The following is an 18,920-nucleotide window of genomic DNA, read 5'->3' as shown; positions in this document are numbered from 1 at the left end:
TGTGAAGCTGCTGCCGCTGCAGTAATGTTGGTACTCTCAGTTATTACAATATGTCATTGTCCTTTTGAATGAAGAGGGCTTCTGTTTTGTTACAATTTTACAAAAATTTAGCATTTGTGATATAATCTCCAGGTCATCTATGCCTTAAAACACCTTTACAACTAGTGCAACCAAAGAGGACCATATGGACCTTTTTTGGTGCAGCCAAAACCTAAAGGTTTTACTACTATTAATTTTGGCATAGTTTGTTTTCTTCCACAACTACAGTATCCCTCTTATTCCAGCGCCTATGTGGGAATGTGATTTATGGTCAGTTTATTTTCCAAAATTCCAAAAATGCATCGACGCACAATATTTTATTCCACTGCTCACATGTGTGGCAGAATAAGTTTATGTAAGACATTCTTTAGAAGCAGGATGCCGTTCAAGCAACACGCACTGGTAAAATTATTCAGCCTGTTGTGGCTACATGAGACAGCCTTCACAATGTTAGTAGCCTGTGACCTGCAGATGATCCACACTGTACCTCAAGCATTGTATGTATCTATTGCTTCATATGCATCAACCATACTGATGAATGTCAAAATTACCATCCTACAATTTTGTCTCATTTAGACTAACTGCGGTTTTTGTACTTCTGTGTCCTCTCAAGATTACATAGCAGACCTCCAGCTGTCAACAGTCATGCCAAGACACAAGACCTTGTTTTATTTACAAATCCAAATACAATTCTTTTTCTCCTTTATGTAACTGTTTGGAATAACCATTCATAGATTATGGTTGTTTGACCATGACAACTTCAGAAGCTGTGTGAAAGCAGTGAAGGAAGACAAATGCAGTTCTTTAATACACTTACATGCAGACAACTGTATGATAGGTGCGAGAAAGACATTTTGCACGTTTTGTTAAAGATAGGTTTGTGTTTTTGGTCATTTTTTGCAGCTTGCAACAGTGTGTGAGGTTTCTTCTCTGCAAATGTTCACAAAACATTCAATCTTGAAAACTTACTCTGGTGGTAAATACCACACTTTATTCATTTGAAAAAGATACGCCATAAGTTTGCTGTATACTGATAATGAGTTGCCATTTGTATATAAAACAAACTGGCATTTTTCACTTCAGCTTTTTTTATCTGAACACTTCCATGACTGTGTTCTTTTACCAATGTCTGAAATATGGTTAAAAGTTACCAATAAAAAAAAAAAAATACACCAATGACAAAGCACTCATGTAAGCTTACTCTGCTTTAATACCTCCATCTCCTTTTTTCACATTAGACACTAACTTTAGTACAGTTTTTTCTTCATCATTAGATGTGAAGACATTATTCGGAACATATCATAACATGACAGTGTTAGTAAAGTAAAACAAACAAACACTATCAAACAATGAAAAAGAACACTCTTAGGTCCTTGACAGTGTGTATCTGAAACACCTGTATTTTGTTTTTATTTGCACTTAACATGCAAGTACAGAATGAGTATCAAAAGAAAAGCACAAGACAGCTCAGGTATCATTTGCTATGTATTTTAATACAGGTTCCTTCATTTAAATAGCTTTCAAAAATGCCTTCTTGGTAGCTACTGAATTTTACAGAAAGCTTTACATTACATATAGCTAACAACTGCTTTCTCCATGGATTGCTCACTTTAATTGTTATGATATCGGGGCTATACTGCTCTTAAGATTTTCAATATAAATCAATTCTAAAAAAAAGAGAACAGAAAACATTTTTAAAATACACTCAGCATTTCAAAAAACATTTGCATACAATACAAAATGCCCATACACCCCTAAGAGCAACAGTGAAAGAAAATAATTTTTGTTAAATACCAAAGTTTCATGTACTGTTTTTACATTCTGAAAATTAAAAGCCAGTGTAGGTAACTGGTACAAACAAGGCAAACGTTGTCAGACTTAATGTCTTCAGTCTATGAACATTTTTCTTTCTCTGGGTACAGTTTAGTGTAGCTATCAACCATGAAGTCCAAGTCATGCTTAATGTCATAATTGATGTTGAGCAATGCCAAGCTCTTAGACCTGTGGCTCACAGGTGTGTCTGCAAGGTAAGCTCTCAAGCGCTTCCTGGCAGTTTCACTCTTGGTGTTCTGCAGATTCAGGACAGGCAGAGTGCAGAGCACTTTGAGGAAAGAGTAAACATTGGGGAAAAATTTAACCTCTGACAGCTGAAGTGTGTCATAGATGGTGGATGGCAGGCTGACCTCCTTGCCCCTGTGTTTCCATTTAATCCTCCAGCAGTGCAGCTCAGCAGGAAGAGTGTCTGGATTGGGGAGATCATTCCTGTATATGTCCGCATTGTTCTCCTCTGAAGTATTGAATTTCAGCTGCCCCATAACTGCAGGGACAAGGGACAAGCATTTAAGGGCTTTCAGATGGTTTTCTGAGAAGACGTCCTTCAACTCTTTTATGACACGTTCCACCACTGGAACTGTCAGGTTCTCTTTAAAGTAACTCTCTGGCTGGATCTCCATCCCCACCTCGGGACGCTGCTTTCGTAAATACAGCCTGGGAACCTTTACTGGAATCTCCATGGCGGCGGCCAAGTTCACAGCCTCTTCAAACCAGAACTCATGGTAGACCTCTATATTATCCAACACCTCATTGAGGGAGTGTAAGACAGCAGTTAAACTACTAGCGGCAAAGTACACATCCATGGTCTGCCCTTGCAAATTCTTGCCAAAGGCTCTTGTGAAGGACAGGGTGTTTTTCAAGACAACTAATGTGACCACAAATTCAAAGTCTGCCAGTGCCTCAGAGATTATGTAGGCATCGTTAGTTATTTGGTCATTCCACTTTAAGTCTTCGTTGTCGTGAATGCTGTCCATGCAGAGCAGGAGTGATTCTAAGAAATCTATAGCTAGCTCAAATGAATCGTGCCTTTCTGTCCAGGGGGTGTGGCATGCCTCTTTGAGATCATTGGCTTTTTCCTCATTGCCCTGATAGAAGATGGAGATGGCATGCTCTAGCTCAGCCTGCAGTAATGGTGATTTGCTGAAGAATGCGTCAATCTTTCTGAAGGTTGACATCACAATCTGAACTCCTGTCAGGGATAAACTGTTTGCAAGGAAAATGTTCAGGGCACAGGTGGAACAGGGCGTGTGCACTGCCATAGGATATTTCTCAGTTAGTCTGGCAGCAACAGCTTTAATTTTGCTGGAAAACATGCCAAAGCTGACGTGGGCTTGGCCTCGACAATATTCCATGTTCAGACCCCACTTCTCTGTGATCTCGAACAGCAGCCTCTCCATCAAGGTCTCCTCGTCTCCCTCAAACGGCAGAAACCCGATGAACTCTTCGCGCAGGTCATTGGACTGGTCCACAAAACGCAGAAGCAGAGGGAGGTGGCACTCCCCAGAGATCTCCACCACTTCATCAGTGACCAGCGAGAAGAACCGGCACTCCCTGATCTCCTGGAGAAGCTCCTCGCGAATACAGCTCTCGCAGACTTCTAGCATCTGTTTCTGCTGGGTAGGGGAACAGTACTCCGCATTGACAGCGGTCATCTCGAACCTCTTTCTGAGGACCTCGTCCCCTGCATTGATGCGGTATTCCAGCAGTGCCTGAAAATTGCTTAGGGTGAACGACTCGCTCCCCTTCTCCTCCTCAGCATGCCCGTTCAAAGGGATGTTTTGCTTTCCTATCACAACAAGCACCTCAAACAAGGATTTAAGGTAATCTCTGACTTCCCTCTCCTCTGCCGTCAGTGGAGGTAGATCATCATAAGCATCACTGCTGTCTTGACCCTCGTTTACATCATTGCCTTTTTCTGTTTCTGTCTGTTCAGCAGAGGCATCCACTAGTAAAAAGAGATAACAATTATGTGAAAACATTTGATATGGTTCTGACACAAGGAATGATTGTTTCCATGCAAATTATTATTTTCACTTACATCTCCGCTCTTTTATCTTCCTCAATTCTTCTTCTGTCTGATGAAAAAAAAACATAGGCATTGTCCTCAGTAATTTATAAATAAACCCTTATTTCAGCAAATGAGAGGCAGTGTTCTCAATGACATTATTTGATTTATGCATATCAATTCAACACAATTCCATACCCTTTTGGAAAAGTGAAAGCTTTTCAACTCCTATTTATAATGAATAGTTTAAATAGAATAGTGTTAGACTTACTGAGTTTATTTAATTCATTATCGAATACCATATGAAGATATTACTGCATTCAAATAATATGGACAAAACAAAATAAAACTGGCTTACCAGTTCTTTTATCCGCTTCCGGTGCCTGCTATGTGGATTATTGAGATGGCTGGTTAAATCAAATATAGTTGGAATGGCATTGTCTTTTAGCACTGTCCTATAAGGGCTCTGAAAGATAAGACCAGATTCCGTTCTGTTATTAATTTGCCATTTTCCATTTCAAATTAAACGATTGGTGCTCTAATATTAACGTTAAATTTGCTCACATCATGTACGTCCCTCTTGATAACACTCTGTGACAAAGTGACAAGTGACAAAGTGTGTATGTTCCTTTAAAGATGTATAAGGTTGTATATTACATACAGGGAGTGTGTACGATTGCATGTACCATGCATTAACAAATCTGAAGTTCGGATCTGCTTTTTTACCTGGTATGTAATGTTTACAATTTACTCGAGGTTCACTTTCAGAAGCTTCTGTTTTGTTTTTTTTTTTAACAGTTTAGAGTCCCGTTTAGACAACACAAATGAGTGTTAATAAGTTATTTTTAAGAGAACAACCCTTTAAATTCAACACTGACAACACCACAGGCTGACATGCTAAATTTTACGACAGGTCGAACCTGTTTATTTTCATAACATATACATTGTAAGATTACTTACACTTTTACTTATCATGGACGCCTCGAAGTGTTTAGCGCACAGCCTATAATGCTTGTTCAACTGGTCCGAAGTTTTGTCTTCCAGATCTGCACGACGGCAGTTCTCCACCCATAGTTTGCACCTGCACGCAACATGTTGGAAGAGCCAGAATTAAACATTTCATTTATTTCATTTCAATGTGTTAAACGTGAGCATTCCGTGGAGTACATGTGTTGTAGACCAAATAAAAAGTCTGTTAGCCAGTACCCCGCAAACTCTATAGCTAGATAACAATTTACAGTGTAGTTAATGGGCAACGGACGAAGCGTTGTAGCTTGCTTGGGATTTAAGACCATTAAACGAACGTAAGAGACTACTTTTTAAACAAGAAGGCGGTGCAAAACGTTTGAGATGCAACGCCAGCTTAAGTAAACTTTACACCGAAATATAAATTTAGTTTATTGTTGACGTGAGTTGGGACAGGTGTATAAATACGCGGTATCTGGATTAAATGGAAAGACCCAATCATAAGATCATAAAGCTAGCTAGCCTGCGAACTACATCGAGCTAACTTTGTAAACCCTTAGCCACCGACTACGTTAGCTACCTAGCTAATTACTTCAAGTATCCTGGCTGAATTCTAGCAAATGAGACCGCTTCTCCTGCTAACGTTAACCAACTAACGTTGGGTAATAACAACGATACCTAGTCAGCTGCATTAGCTACCTTGAGTTCAACTAACGTTAATTGCTAACAGCGTTAGCCGGCTAGCTGGCACTTCACTGACAGAGTAGCTGACTAACATAGGTATGCTATACGTTATATATGGTTGGTATTAGGTGAACTAGCAAACAAGAGTTACATGCTGCAGATAGATGCACGTGGTAACCCAGACGGTACAATTCACTTACCTTTGTGCGTCTCTTGGAAACCTAAAAAAAGCTAAGTCCGATTGGGTGCTTTTTCTGGTACAGTTCGGGGCCGCGCAAAAATTCGGCATTATTCAGTCATATATCATTAAGATGTATTACAGAATAAAATTTAAGATTCGACTAACTTTAGTATAAATTGTAATTTATTCCGTTTTTTCTTTATTGGGGAATTATTAAGTGGCCGTTAAAGGCGCGCGACAGTGCTTTGTGTGGCCTGGAGGAATCAACGCGAATCTTCTGTGTCCCTCCCATAATGCATTGCTGACCCACATTCAAGATTTTCAGTTGTTTGCACATTATTTGTGTTTGTTGAAGTGGGCATGAGGTGTATATTTCCTGAAACTGTTGAATTCCTTGTGCCTCTCAATTTTTATATTCTAGGAATCAATATTGATACAACTTATTGACGTAAAACTGAGATGAAAAACAAATGTGGCGGATTAAGTCATACACAGAAAGTTAAAATAATATGTAAATACCGTGTTATAGTACTAAATACAATTTTATTTAAATACAGCCATTTATATGACGAATTAAAACGTGTCAACGCACAAGAAAAACGGACGTTCTGCTTAGTCGATAAATTATTATATGAATAATATCAGTTATATGAAAACACGATGTGATTTTTTGAGAACTGAAGTGCATTACTGAAAGTTTTCAGTTTTGCAAAAATCCTTAAATGCACTAAAGATAAGAATTTAAATACCAAGTGTACTGTGACATTTGAACAGTAAAAGCAAATAAAACTCAGTTTACGGGAGAGCCACGAAAAATCATTGTTTGGTGAGGGTGGGAAGAAATACCGCTCCTCAAGAAACCGTATAAAGGGAATGCCATTCTATCCGCACGAAATTGCACAAAGATGTCAACAATGACGACATAAGTCCAACAACAGGGAACACACGCATTGCCTTTTTCAAAAAGATTAATTTGTAATTATTGACTAGTATTGTTTTGTAAATTATGTTAAGTAATTTTATTTAGAGCTCTATGTTACAATATATATTCAGAAACTTTAATCTTTAGTGATACGGTATTTCCAAAAAATGTCGGCATTTGTAAGGCTAAATTCGGGCACTTCCGTGAGAGGCCCTACTTCTTTGGCGTCGATTAATCATGGTGGAAATGAAGGACTATGAAGGGTCTGAGGTGGAATTTCAATAAAAAAGTGCAACCTATCCACACATTGTTGGAAGAAAGTGATTATCCACGGGAATAACATGTAATAAACGGGGGGAGCCTGCCAATCAGGATTTTAATCAAGACAGTGCTTTTGTTCTCTACATTGAATGGTAAATCTTTTTCTGGAAAACTAACGCTAGCTAGGTGGCTAGCTAGCTTTTTATCGATGGTTGCAAGCTATCTGGCGAATTTAGAGAGCAAACTCGCTGCTGCGAAAGGCTGAATTTGCTTATGCAAGTTGCTAGCTATGTGGTCAACAAAATACAAATGTAAGAAATTATATGACGACCTAGGTCTGTGGCTTTTTTTGTCTTCATGCCTGCTTTGGTAGGATGCTTATCTGGTTAGCGAGCTGCATGTTTTGTTTTGGTTTCAAGATAAGTAGCCAGTTAGCTACATTTCTCTGTCACTATACCGGCGTACCTTGTTAATGAAGGCAGCTAAGTAGTTGCTAGCTATCTAACGAGCTAGTTAGGCAGCTAACCTAGCAGCTATTATATACTACCGTGTTTGCTAGCAAGCCATCCATCTTGCAGTGTGGACGAAACGCTCATGGCAAGAGACGGATTGCTATGCTAGCTTGCTAGCTACACTGTACCTAGTTTATTAGCTAGGTGGCTAACTGGCTGCATTTTTGTTGTGGCTTTCAAGTTATGTAGCTAGCTCCCTGGCCATTCACTTTCCAACTGCCGGCGCACATTTTTGTTTGTTAATATAAATTAACGTTAGATACGTTATTGCTAGCTAGCTTCAACAATAATTACATGCCCACGACTGCTACGTTAGCTAGCAAACACTGTCTATTAATTAATTATATAAATACCCAACGGTCAAGTGCCGATCGTTTTGGAGGTAGCCAGCTTGACATCAAGCGATCAATTGCTTAAGTTACCGAAGCATCCGGTTTCTGACAGCTAGCTTGCCAATACGTACACTGTAAACAGTCGATTACAATTGTTTAGATGTTAGCTACGTAGCTTACTATTTATAATTAGATCGATAACATGGCATATTTCTGTAACAGATGACACAATTTCCGAAAACATTGCTTTAAGGCGTAATTGCAGACGAAATTGCATGACGTACTAATCAAGTAGCTCGTGTTGCGCTGTTGTTAATTGATGTTTTATTTATGTTGTTCCCGCGAACGTCGTGATTGTAACTTTTTGTTGTTAGGAATCACACGAAACGTTCGTACGATGGAATAAATGTACTGAAATCAAAGAGAAAAACACGATAGTCAAGATTAACACTGTTTGGGTGTGAAGTTAGCTAGTCTAGACGACACAGAATTGCAGAAAGTAAATTGTGGGGACGTCATTACTTGTTTATGTTTGTTTTCGGTAGACGATGGGGAGATGTTTATGCATCATAGCTACGTTGATTTTCATTGTTTCCACAACGAAAGTATTAAATGTGATTTGTTCTTCATCCAAAGCAGGTTTGAAAGGGCAAAGAAATGGTAATTTTATTTTGGAACTGTCCTAGGGTCAAATTGAGGAACCGTCACGGTTACTTAGTTTGATTCTGTTCTTAAAATGTTTATCCTTATAACACGAACGGGCATATGAACGAACAAACAATAACTAATATTCCATTGTCTGAAGTTCATGATCCAGCAGGAGAAGCCGCAGCTGGCCGGCACCATGCCCGTGGTGTGGCCAACCCTCCTGGACCTTGGCAGGGATGAGTGCAAGAGGATTCTCCGCAAACTCGGTATGCGCTTGTGTGGAACAAACCATTGAAGGCATACAACAGCATATTACATACAGTTGGAAACTGTAGTCCAAAGCACTGTTATTTCCAAGATAGTTTGGGATTTTAAAAAAGAAAATCTAGTTAATTTCATTAAAGGCCATCATTGAGTCTGTAATATTAAATCTTGTAATACTGAAAAAGTTGAAGCTTTTTCCTGATAGGATTTCATTCTTAAGATGAGGTAAAAATGTGTAAAGCTGTTCAGTTGTGAAGTTGGTCTTGTGTTTAGTGTAAAGCTGTGGGTCTCATGCGGATGTGCTGTATTTTTTTTCTTTCTTTCTCTCAGAGCTTGAGGCATATGCAGGAGTTATCAGTGCTCTTAGAGCCCAAGGAGACCTGACTAAAGACAAGAAAGACCTCCTTGGAGAACTCACTAAAGTCCTCAGGTATATATGTATACACTCCTGTTCAGGTGATGATAGACCTGCATATTGCTTTTCACCATGACATGGTGGTCATCATTGCAATGTTTCGCTGCCTTCCTGAAACCTAAAATGCCTTTCACTCTTCCTTAGCATCTCAACCGAGCGCCATCGTGCTGAGGTCCGCAGAGCAGTGAATGATGAACGCTTAACTACCATCGCATATCAGTAAGTACTAGTTGTGCATTTTTGTGTGTGAATAGTTTGTCCTCACACAACCGTTTTTTGAGGATGGATCATTATATGTCACCAGTATGGATTGAGTGCTCAGCAGTGTCCCCATTGATGAGCTAAAAATGGTGTTGTGTCTGCCTCACGCAGCATGTCTGGACCCAACAGTTCTTCGGAGTGGTCTATCGAGGGACGCAGGTTGGTCCCTCTGATGCCAAGGTTGGTCCCGCAGACAGCATTCACTGTAACAGCCAATGCCGTTGCCAGCGCGACAGCCCATCAGAACGCCTCTCTCCTGCTTCCTGCTGAAACCGGCAATAAAGAAGGTAGCCCCACATAAACATGTGCTGTGTTCTGGATTTGCTTTAAGAATGGGTAAAGATTGAGGTAAAACTGGAAAAACAGTGACGCCATCAGATAAGAGTTGTTTTGTGTTGCTTGCAGTGGTGGTTTGCTACTCCTATACAAGCACGACCTCTACGCCCACCAGTGCCACCGCCCCCAGTGGCAGTGCCGCAGCGGCTGCGGTCAAATCGCCCCGGCCAGCCAGCCCCGCCTCCAATGTGGTGGTCTTGCCCAGTGGGAGCACAGTCTATGTCAAGAGTGAGTCTGTTGCACAGTCAGTACACTTCTGAGAACTTTTGCTTGTGTTAGGAAGGCAAGCTGAATCAGTTATTTGCACTCAATTTACTGTGTACATAGATACACATGCCATATTATAATTTAGTTTTTACAGTCAAAGATGACAGAAAGGAATCTGCAGATCCAAAGGCTGCACATGTTTTGTCTTACTACACTTACAAAGACATCATGAAGCAAAGAGTTTTACTCCTTCCTTGAGTCTCATTTTCACAGCTTTCCAACTGCCCATCCCTCACCTTGATCCATATGTGTAAATCTAATATTGTCCTGCAGATGTCACTTTGGTTCAGTGGTTGCATGCAGCAGACTTTGTCTTGGCTGACAGTGTATTTTTGCCCTTCCTCACTGTGCCTGAAGCTGAACACACCCTCACTCCCTCCTCAGGTGTGAGCTGCTCTGACGAGGATGAGAAGCCGCGGAAACGACGGCGCACCAACTCCTCCAGCTCCTCCCCCGTGGTGCTGAAGGAGGTCCCCAAGGCGGCCCCGCCCATCTCTAAGACCATTACCGTGCCTGTCAGCGGCAGCCCCAAGATGAGCAACATCATGCAGAGCATCGCCAACTCCCTGCCGCCCCACATGTCCCCCGTCAAGATAACCTTCACCAAGCCCACCACCCAGACCACCAACACCACCACACAGAAGGTGGGCCTCATCAGCCTCTGCTGCTGAGGGGCACTGAGCAGGCTTTTTGCCATATGTAAATCATGGTTGCAATCTTCATAATCACTAAGTTTTATTAGATTCTTTTTCTGTGGTGCTTATATTCATGCTATGATGGTCAATGTCCTCAAAATTTGTGAAGACCATGGTGCACAACCAGTAGTAGTCTCTCCTGTATAACACTATGTTCTTTTTTTTGTCAGGTGATTATTGTGACAACCTCTCCCAGCTCCAACTTTGTGCCCAACATCCTCTCTAAGTCCCATAACTACGCTGCTGTGTCCAAGCTGGTGTCCACCTCCATGCTGACGACCTCCAGCCAGAAGCAGACTGTGGTCATCCCGGCCAGCTCCAGCCCCTCGCCGGTCCCTGCGACGGTGGCTGTGACCACAGTGGTTTCCTCCACACCTTCGGTGGTCATGTCCACTATAGCCCAGGGTAAGTGTGCTGCATCCGTGTTTGCGAGGCATCGCTGCGTGTTGCCAGGAGATCTTACTCATGGGACCGACCTGTGCTGCCCCGTCAGGTGCTTCCTCTGCGGCTGTCAAAGTGGCTTCCGCCAGACTTCCTTCTCCGAAGACACTGGTGGGCTCCCCGACGCAGATCTTGGCCCAGTTCCCGAAGCAGCACCAACAGTCCCCTAAGCAGCTACAGCAGGGCTCCCCCATCGCCTCCTCGCTCAGCACAGCCCAGACCACCACCACCCCTCCTGGCAGCAAGCCCACCATTCAGATCAAGCAGGAGTCAGGTGAGGACACCCTGAGGGGGCGGAGCTGGGCCATTCCACAGTGGTCTGACTGCTTTTGTCTGTTTTGATCCATACTTCCCGGCTTGCCCTGGAGCCGTGGATGACTCAGTTTTACAAAAATCACCAAAGTAATCTGGAATATATGTTTAGTTTCTGTTTTCAGTTTTGCATTGTTTTATTTGTTTCTGTATTTTGTTTTAAAATGAAACTGTATGTAAGGAGGTGAAAGTATTTTGTGAGATGCATAAAAGTACAGATCGATTATGGTGTGTGATGTGCAGGTGAACAAATTGTAGTTTTTGGTTGCTGTTTTAAACCCAAGTTCATCGTCCTGGGCCGCTGTTGGCTTTTAATATTGCTGCTTTGGTGCAAAACTTCTAGACATATGTATTTGTGTTGTGTGTGTGTGTGTGTGTGTGTTGACCTTGTGCGGCATAAGTTGGTGTATGCCAGTGCTTTGGAAGTCGCTTTTGATAAGAGGGTCTGCTAAATGACGAAATGTAAACGTATGCTAATAAATCTGTCTGAGCAGGAGTGAAGATCATCACCCAGCAGATGCAGCCCAGTAAAATCCTTCCGAAGCCCTCCACCGCTGCCCTGCCCAGCAGCAGCACCTCACCCATCATGGTCGTCAGTAGCAACGGGGCAATCATGACCACCAAGTTGGTCTCCACACCTACAGGTAAACTCAGTAAATTGGTGAATGCATTAAAGTTTGTGGTCAAAGGGGACTTGACTGCAAGGTAATAAAGGAAGATGAACCTGAATGCTGATAGGTAGTGTAATTTAGCCATGTCACGATACCAGAAGTTTACTAGTCGATACCAATACCAGTGAAATTCCACAATTCTCAATACCCAATTCGACACCACGGTAAAAAAAACAAAAACAAAACAATAAATCCCATGTACTTCAACATACACTTTTTTATTAAAAACATTTGAACATTACAAAAAACAATAACAGTTGCATGTAGCCTTGAAGTAATAAATAAAAAGAAACAACTGTTAACATTACAAAAAAGAACAGTGGCGTGTAGCCTTCAGGTATTTAAAAACAAACAATACTGTTTTTAATTACAAACAATCAACTTTTATGATGGCACTTCATTTCAATTGCAGTACCTGGCCAAGACATGAAAAATGAAAATATGGAAATAATAAATAGGCCTATATATAATAATATATAATATAATATGATATAATGTGATATAATGTGTGTCTCTGAAAAGCTTCTGATATGGTTGGCTGTGTATATGTTTTCTGACTTTGCTCCTGCCTCTCCTGGTCGATATCCTCCTCTGGCTGATACTTTGAAAGGAAAATTATGAGATATCAGGTATTAGGTATAGCTGAAAGGCTGCACACACAATGTGCTAACACACACACACACACACACGCACACACACACACACACGTCTGTATACTCAGAGTGCAAAGCAGTAGTTTGAATTTACTGACTTGGTGACAGATCATTAGTCTGGAAATACTTATTTAAAACGCTAACATTATATCTTGATTACAGATGACACAGACGGTAACCTACTACTAGCTGTGGTTACACTACGTTAGCCTAAACACGGTAGCCTTTAGCGTTTATCCATTGCAAACATCGTATGGAACATAGTTGGCTACACAGCAATATGCCATCTGTCTCAAACAAAAATAATGGAAACGTGTAGGCTATTTCCGGATAAGGATAACAAGGATAACGCATTGGATACGTTGTTAATGTAACGTTAACATGAACTGAAACTCGCTCACCTTGAATTCTTTGAATAAACCTGGATGTCTGTCTTTGAGGTGCTTCGCTACGTTGGCAGTGTTTCCTCCTTTCGTCTGAAAAGTTCGATGGCACCGTTTGCTTACTGGTTTTTGCGAATTTATCATTAATCCCTGACGATCCGCCTCAAAAGCAAAGTAGGCTACTTCTATACACGACTATACACGACTACTCTTTTTGTTTTCGAGTCGAGCGGTCGCTGTAGCTGCATCCCCGGTAGCTATGGTACTGTAGAAAAATGAGTACCGTCACGTTTTGAGAATTTTGGCATCGACTTGGTACCGAAGTATCGGTTCTCTTGACACCCCTAGTGTAATTATATAAACGCATCAGAGCGTAAATGTAAATCAGAACTGTTTCCCACCGTTTTTCACAGGTACCCAGGCCACCTACACCAGGCCCACAGTGAGCCCCACTATTAGTGCACGAATGGCTGCTTCCCCAGGGGGAGCTACCTATGTAAAGACAACCAGTGGCAGCATCATCACAGTGGTGCCCAAGTCCCTGGCAACACTGGGAGGCAAGATCATCAGCAGCAACATTGTGTCTGGTGAGAACCAGGAAGCCACCAGCATCTCTTTTTATTTCTTTGCAAGGTCTGGGACTGCATAATTTGAACATGTGCATATCTGATATCCTTTTTCTGTTCCACTACAGGAACAACAACTAAGATAACCACTATTCCCATGACGTCCAAGCCCAATGTCATTGTAGTGCAGAAGACAACTGGAAAAGGAACCACCATTCAAGGACTGCCAGGGAAGAATGTTGTCACCACATTGTTAAACGCAGGGGTAAGTCTGAGAAGTGCTGACAAAGTCTTTCATCATGTAAATGATTGAAAGAATGAAAAAATTTATATGCATTCTGGGACCATGGTCTTGTAACTCCTTGTCTGGCCTGTAGGGGGAGAAGACGCTACAGGCGGTTCCTGGGGCAAAGCCAGCCATCATCACTGCCTCTCGGCCCATCACTAAGATGATCGTCACCCAGCCCAAAGGCATGGGCTCTGGGGTGCAGCCTACCACTACTACCAAGATCATACCTACGAAGATAGTGTACGGACAGCAGGGCAAAACCCAGGTCAGAATCAGCAGCACTTGTAACCAGAAAGTAGTAAAAATAGTAAATTAAAAGGGAAGATTCTCACTGAAATTAATCATGAGATTTTTTGTTTATTTCACCATTGGTTAGCATAGCAGTGTGGGACCTTTAATATGAAATCTAACAGAATGTTACAGTCCCTCTCTGGATTCATGTCCCTAGTATTAATGGACATTTAAAATTAGGAGCTTGTTAAATAAATGACATTTCTTGGCTAAAGCAAAATTTTGGGAGGAGAGAAAACAGTGGAGCGCCCACTGATACTGCAGCATTGGCTTTACTGGTTTTGTCTTTAGAGCTGCTTGTGAGGTGTAGGTATTTGAAATCTTGTGCATTCTCTGGACACGTGTTTGCAGGTGCTTATCAAGCCCAAGCCTATGACCTTCCAGACCACAGTGGTGAGCGAGCAGACCAGGCAGCTTGTGAGTGAGACCCTGCAACAGGTCTCCCGGGTCACAGAAGCAGTCCCGGCCTCCACACAGGAGGGGGCACTGAAGGACGAGACACAGCCCTACACCGAGAGCAGTCCCCCTCCCCCAGAACCCTCACACAGTTCTCACGGTATGCAGTGCTCTTCCTGCTGCTAGTCAGCCAGCTTTCCGTTTTGCATGCATTCAAATGCCTCAGGTGAAGTCCTTGACACAGATCAACGCATTTTACAGTCAACGCTTCTCTTGAGTGAGCAAAAACAAAAATTGTATTCTGCGGTACCTGTCTAATGTCCAAAGCATCATTCTTTTTTTCAGATTCACAGCCAGTACTGCACGTTATAACCTCTAGAGGGCAGGAGTGGACTGAGCATGAGGTATCTGTAGAGGCCAGCCCAACAATTATATACCAAGACGTATCGGGGGAGTCCCAGTCCGCTACTTCTACCATTAAGGCTTTGCTGGAGCTGCAGCAAACAACAGGTTGGTTTTTCCTGGGGGATTGTCCCTCTGTTGCTATCATTACATCAGGATCTTTCCCCTCTGTTGCGTCACAGCAAGGGGTTTGGAGTGTCATTACCATGTTTGTTGGGGATCATTACGCTCGGGGAAGAAGTCCAGGGAAATTCCATGCCATGAGTTCATGCATATGTGATTCTCGTTATGGCAGGTGTTCAGTAATATGTGTGCACATTTTCCTTGTATTAGTAAATATTTTGAGAATAAACATCCTACCGGGAAAAACCCCATGCCCATGCCCCATGTCCATGGTCAATCAGCTGGATTTCTAAAGCTTTGCCAGCTGTCATCTTGCCAGTGAGGGCAGTGCCTCGGTGCTGATGCCTCTTTTGCACCTTGCAGTGAAGGAGAAGGCAGAGTCCAAGCCTAGACAGCACACCATTGACCTGAGTCAGATGGCCGTTCCGATCCAGATGGCCCAGGAGAAGAGGCAGTCGCCAGATTCCCCAGTACTGGGCACGGTGGAGCCCGAGCTGGGCGCAGAGTACATCACAGCTGGTTCGTTCCCTGATCCCAGCTCTCTTCTTTTTGCCTCATGACTTTTAAACCACACATTGACCACCACTAACTCCTCACATACCCTTTTTGCTATGTGCAATGGGATTGGTATCTCTGTTCTGAATGTTGGAGATTCTGGTCTATTCCATGGAACAGAAGTGGAATGATTACCATTATACTTTGGCCATGTGTCATAACCGACAAAGGCTCATCTTCAGGAGATTGTCTTGTGTTGAGAGATGCCTGCATGTCTGAACATGTGACGGATTGAGGCCACTCTGGCTGCATTCCAGCTCTTTAGTGGTCATAATGAAATGCATGTCTGTGTGACATGAAAAGTAACCATAACCATTTATAACCATTTGAAGTAACCATAATTCATGTTTACAGATCGTGCCATTAGTTCTTTGAGTTTTGCAATAAAACATGTCCGGCTGGTTCTGCCACATTTTTCTCATCAAAGTTGAGTTTTATTTATGGAAAAAGGTCATTTCACCGAAAGTTCAGTGCAGTATTGTGGGAGACAAGAAATTCTGTTCATCCTATTTCAAACCATTTTTCTGATGACCCCGTCTAGTGGATGCCATAAGTACTGGCAGCCCCGCACATGGGCCCAATGGCATTGTGGCACTGCAGTGACATGCTGTCTTCCCTCTCTCCACAGGTAAATCCAGCAAGGCCAGCACGTCCTCTGGGACCATTGGTGGAGGGGCGGAGGTGGCTCTCTCCTCCAGCCAGCAGCACGGAGTGACCTCTCAGACTGCAGGGCAGCCTGTGGTGTCCAAGTCCGTTCCAACGGTGGCAGTCACTCGAATTATGCAACAGGTGGGCCAACCACAGGCATCACAGGAGATAGCATATAACTGGGCTATGGAGGCTGGTGAGGCGTCCTTAGCTCCCAGTTGGGTTTTTCATTGTTTTCAGTCTTGTTTAGCCCTGGATGTAGCATAATATCCAGTTAAGCAACATGCGGTGCCTTTCATATGAAGCATGAATTTGAAATGTAGAAGACCTCAGCTTCGATTCACTGTCCTCGGTGTCCTTAGTATCAACACAAAGCTTCTCTCCTGTCTGCGAGGCAGGCTGCGGCCAGCCAGGTGATCCCGAGCAAGGTGACCGAGGAGCAGCCGATGGAGGAGGGGGAGCTGGAGGGCGACACGCTGGATCCGCAGACGGGCCTTTTCTACAGGTCGTCCCAGCCCGCCGCCCAGCCCCCGCCGCCGCCGCAGCAGCAGCAGAAAGCGGTGGCCGCCGCGCAGCCAGAGCAAGCCAGGCACGTGCCTCACTCCACTCAGCCGTCGCCGAGCAAGCCTGCGGTCAGCCAGCCGTCCTCCTCCAAAAAGGCTCCCCAGCAGGAGCCGCAGTCGCCCCAGCCCAAGCCCTCGGCCCCGCCACAGGTGCAGCAGCAGCAGCAGCACGTGGTGCTGAAGGAGAGGCCGGCCGTGGCCTCCGGCTCCCAGGCTGTGGTGCAGGTTATCGCCATGAAGCCTCCTCACACTCCCCAGCTGCCCAAGCTGCAGCAGGCGCCCACCTCCCACAACAGGCCCATCCACACCCAGCTCTCTCAGCCCCCGCCCCTGCAGGCCCATCACCCTGTGGGCTCCGACAAGCCTTCTCCCAGCCAGGTGAGCCACCAGCCCCGCCTCAGCTACTGCGGGCCAATGGGGCACATCCTCTTGGTGTCGATCCAATTGCAAGTCTTGAGTTTCTTCTGTCACGCTGACGCCTTTCCCATTTTCTCCGTCCAGGTGCAGCAGCCCATAATCACCCAAGGGGCCACGGTGACAAAGATCACCTTCGGGAGCCACCAGTCGCCCCCGGTGTCCAGCAGCGGGGAGGCGGCGGCCAAGCTGCTGCCAGAGTCCAGCTCAGGGCCTGGGCAGTCGACAGAGAAGTCGTCCGTGTCGGACATCCTGAAGATCTCCATGATGGAGGCGGAGATCGACCCCGGAGCGGAGCCCATGGTGGTGGACTCCTCCAGTGACTGCAGCTCCTTCAGTAAAGGCTTGAGCGCCTCTCAGGGCCTGGTGTCTGGGCAGCTGATCAGCAGCTCCGGCTCCTCCCTGCACCACTCCGGCCTCTCCAAGTCACACGGTCAGTTCGCCCGCATCCAGGGCCTGACGGCTCAGAAGAGCAAGGACGTGGACGTCATACAGGTACAACTATTCTCAGTGAAGCGCAAGCACCCAAATATAGATTTAGTCCTTCTCTTCTTTCAGGGGAATGCAGATTCTTTCCAGTGAGCGGACCTTTGGTGCAGCCTTAATCTGTTCCTTCCAAGTAAATGTGTGTCGTGGTGTAAATGAGCGGACAACTCATTCACCCAATTAGTCATTATAGCCAGGAATGTGTGTGATTTCTTATAACTTAGTGAGACATTGTGTCATCACAGTTCTCCCAAACCCGTGTAATCAGGAAAGTAGCCTCTGGTGCTTTAAAACATTTACTTACTTACTTTCCTTGTTCTCTTTCAGGTTATCCCACAGTATTCAATCATGCCAGACTCGAGCCAGTCAAATGTGGTGGTGGAGCCCAGCGGCTTCCTGGAGATAACTAACTACACCAGCCAGCGCCTGGACGAGGAGAGCGTGATGGAGCAGGAAGTGGACAGCAGCAACGATGAAGGTGCAGCTGTCAGCCCAGGACAGGGTTGCGCTGACCAATCACAGTGACCCCCCCCCCCCCCCCCCCATGTCTCTTTGGGCGGAGCTAGCCGGAAGACAACAGTGCCCAGGAGGGAGTCTTGTAAAATATGTTTATTTGTTTTGTATGTCAGTTTAAACAACAACTCGTTTTCTGAAGAATCTTCTGTCTGGATGGGACATCAGATCAGTTTTGCCTGCATTTCAAAAGAAGGAACAAGCGGAGAAAGAGACATCTGAAAAATCACAAAAAAACGGCCTAAAAGGGAAATGAACAGAGACCAAAGTGAACTCTCGATGATGTATGAGCCTGCAGCCTAAAGTATCAGTGAGGTAACTGGCAAAAGAAAACAACAACAAATAACATTTTCAGCAAAAATCCCTTTGTTTTGCATTTTCATAGAGAAATGCAGGATTCCAGAGCAGGCATTTCATTTTTTAATTTTATTTTGTAACAAGGCAATATTCAAAAGTGTAATAGGAACTAAACAGCTATCTTGTGTGGATACATTTGATCTGGAAAAATCTGCCTAACCCAGTGCTATAAGTAGAGAATATCAATGACCGTGTTTGTGATGAGTATACTGACACGTGATCTGAATCTGTTGAAA

The 18,920-nt window shown here is 43.8% G+C and overlaps 2 protein-coding genes across 2 annotated transcripts; one reads left to right on the top strand and one right to left on the bottom strand.

Moving 5' to 3' along the window:
* Positions 1 to 1,931: 1,931 nt before the first annotated feature.
* On the bottom strand, positions 1,932 to 5,981 carry LOC118775364 (52 kDa repressor of the inhibitor of the protein kinase-like). Its single transcript, XM_036525251.1, has 5 exons — positions 5,728 to 5,981; positions 4,838 to 4,958; positions 4,236 to 4,343; positions 3,911 to 3,947; positions 1,932 to 3,817 (listed from the first exon to the last, which is right to left on the bottom strand). The coding sequence occupies exons 1-5, from the start codon at positions 5,814 to 5,816 to the stop codon at positions 1,932 to 1,934; spliced, it is 2,241 nt and encodes a 746-aa protein (XP_036381144.1). The 5' UTR covers positions 5,817 to 5,981.
* Positions 5,982 to 6,864: 883 nt separating this feature from the next.
* Positions 6,865 to 18,345, top strand: emsy (EMSY transcriptional repressor, BRCA2 interacting). The gene is made up of 20 exons (XM_036524060.1): positions 6,865 to 7,043; positions 8,541 to 8,649; positions 8,978 to 9,077; positions 9,207 to 9,281; positions 9,435 to 9,610; positions 9,729 to 9,887; positions 10,311 to 10,570; positions 10,792 to 11,026; positions 11,115 to 11,336; positions 11,869 to 12,018; positions 13,495 to 13,668; positions 13,776 to 13,912; positions 14,025 to 14,201; positions 14,579 to 14,783; positions 14,969 to 15,133; positions 15,512 to 15,667; positions 16,332 to 16,492; positions 16,750 to 17,292; positions 17,416 to 17,823; positions 18,142 to 18,345. Exons 1-20 carry the CDS (start codon positions 7,041 to 7,043, stop codon positions 18,337 to 18,339), a joined length of 3,813 nt encoding a protein of 1,270 aa, XP_036379953.1. The 5' UTR covers positions 6,865 to 7,040; the 3' UTR covers positions 18,340 to 18,345.
* Positions 18,346 to 18,920: the final 575 nt, after the last annotated feature.

This window comes from Megalops cyprinoides, chromosome 3, assembly GCF_013368585.1.
Source record: "Megalops cyprinoides isolate fMegCyp1 chromosome 3, fMegCyp1.pri, whole genome shotgun sequence".
NCBI lineage: Eukaryota > Metazoa > Chordata > Actinopteri > Elopiformes > Megalopidae > Megalops > Megalops cyprinoides.
The sequence above is the reverse complement of the archived record's forward strand: the minus strand, read 5'-3'. Positions and strand labels throughout refer to the sequence as shown.

What these genes read in the sequence shown, in the direction of transcription:
- LOC118775364 (XM_036525251.1), bottom strand. Translation starts at nt 5,816, where the DNA reads ATGCCGAATTTTTGCGCGGCCCCGAACTGTACCAGAAAAAGCACCCAA. An exon ending in GGAAGCGGATAAAAGAACTG is followed by an intron (nt 3,948 to 4,235) that starts GTAAGCCAGTTT and finishes TTTTTTCATCAG; the next exon opens with ACAGAAGAAGAATTGAGGAA. An exon ending in GAAGATAAAAGAGCGGAGAT is followed by an intron (nt 3,818 to 3,910) that starts GTAAGTGAAAAT and finishes TCTTTTTACTAG; the next exon opens with TGGATGCCTCTGCTGAACAG.
- emsy (XM_036524060.1), top strand. An exon ending in CATGTCCACTATAGCCCAGG is followed by an intron (nt 11,027 to 11,114) that starts GTAAGTGTGCTG and finishes CTGCCCCGTCAG; the next exon opens with GTGCTTCCTCTGCGGCTGTC. An exon ending in GACAGCAGGGCAAAACCCAG is followed by an intron (nt 14,202 to 14,578) that starts GTCAGAATCAGC and finishes ACGTGTTTGCAG; the next exon opens with GTGCTTATCAAGCCCAAGCC.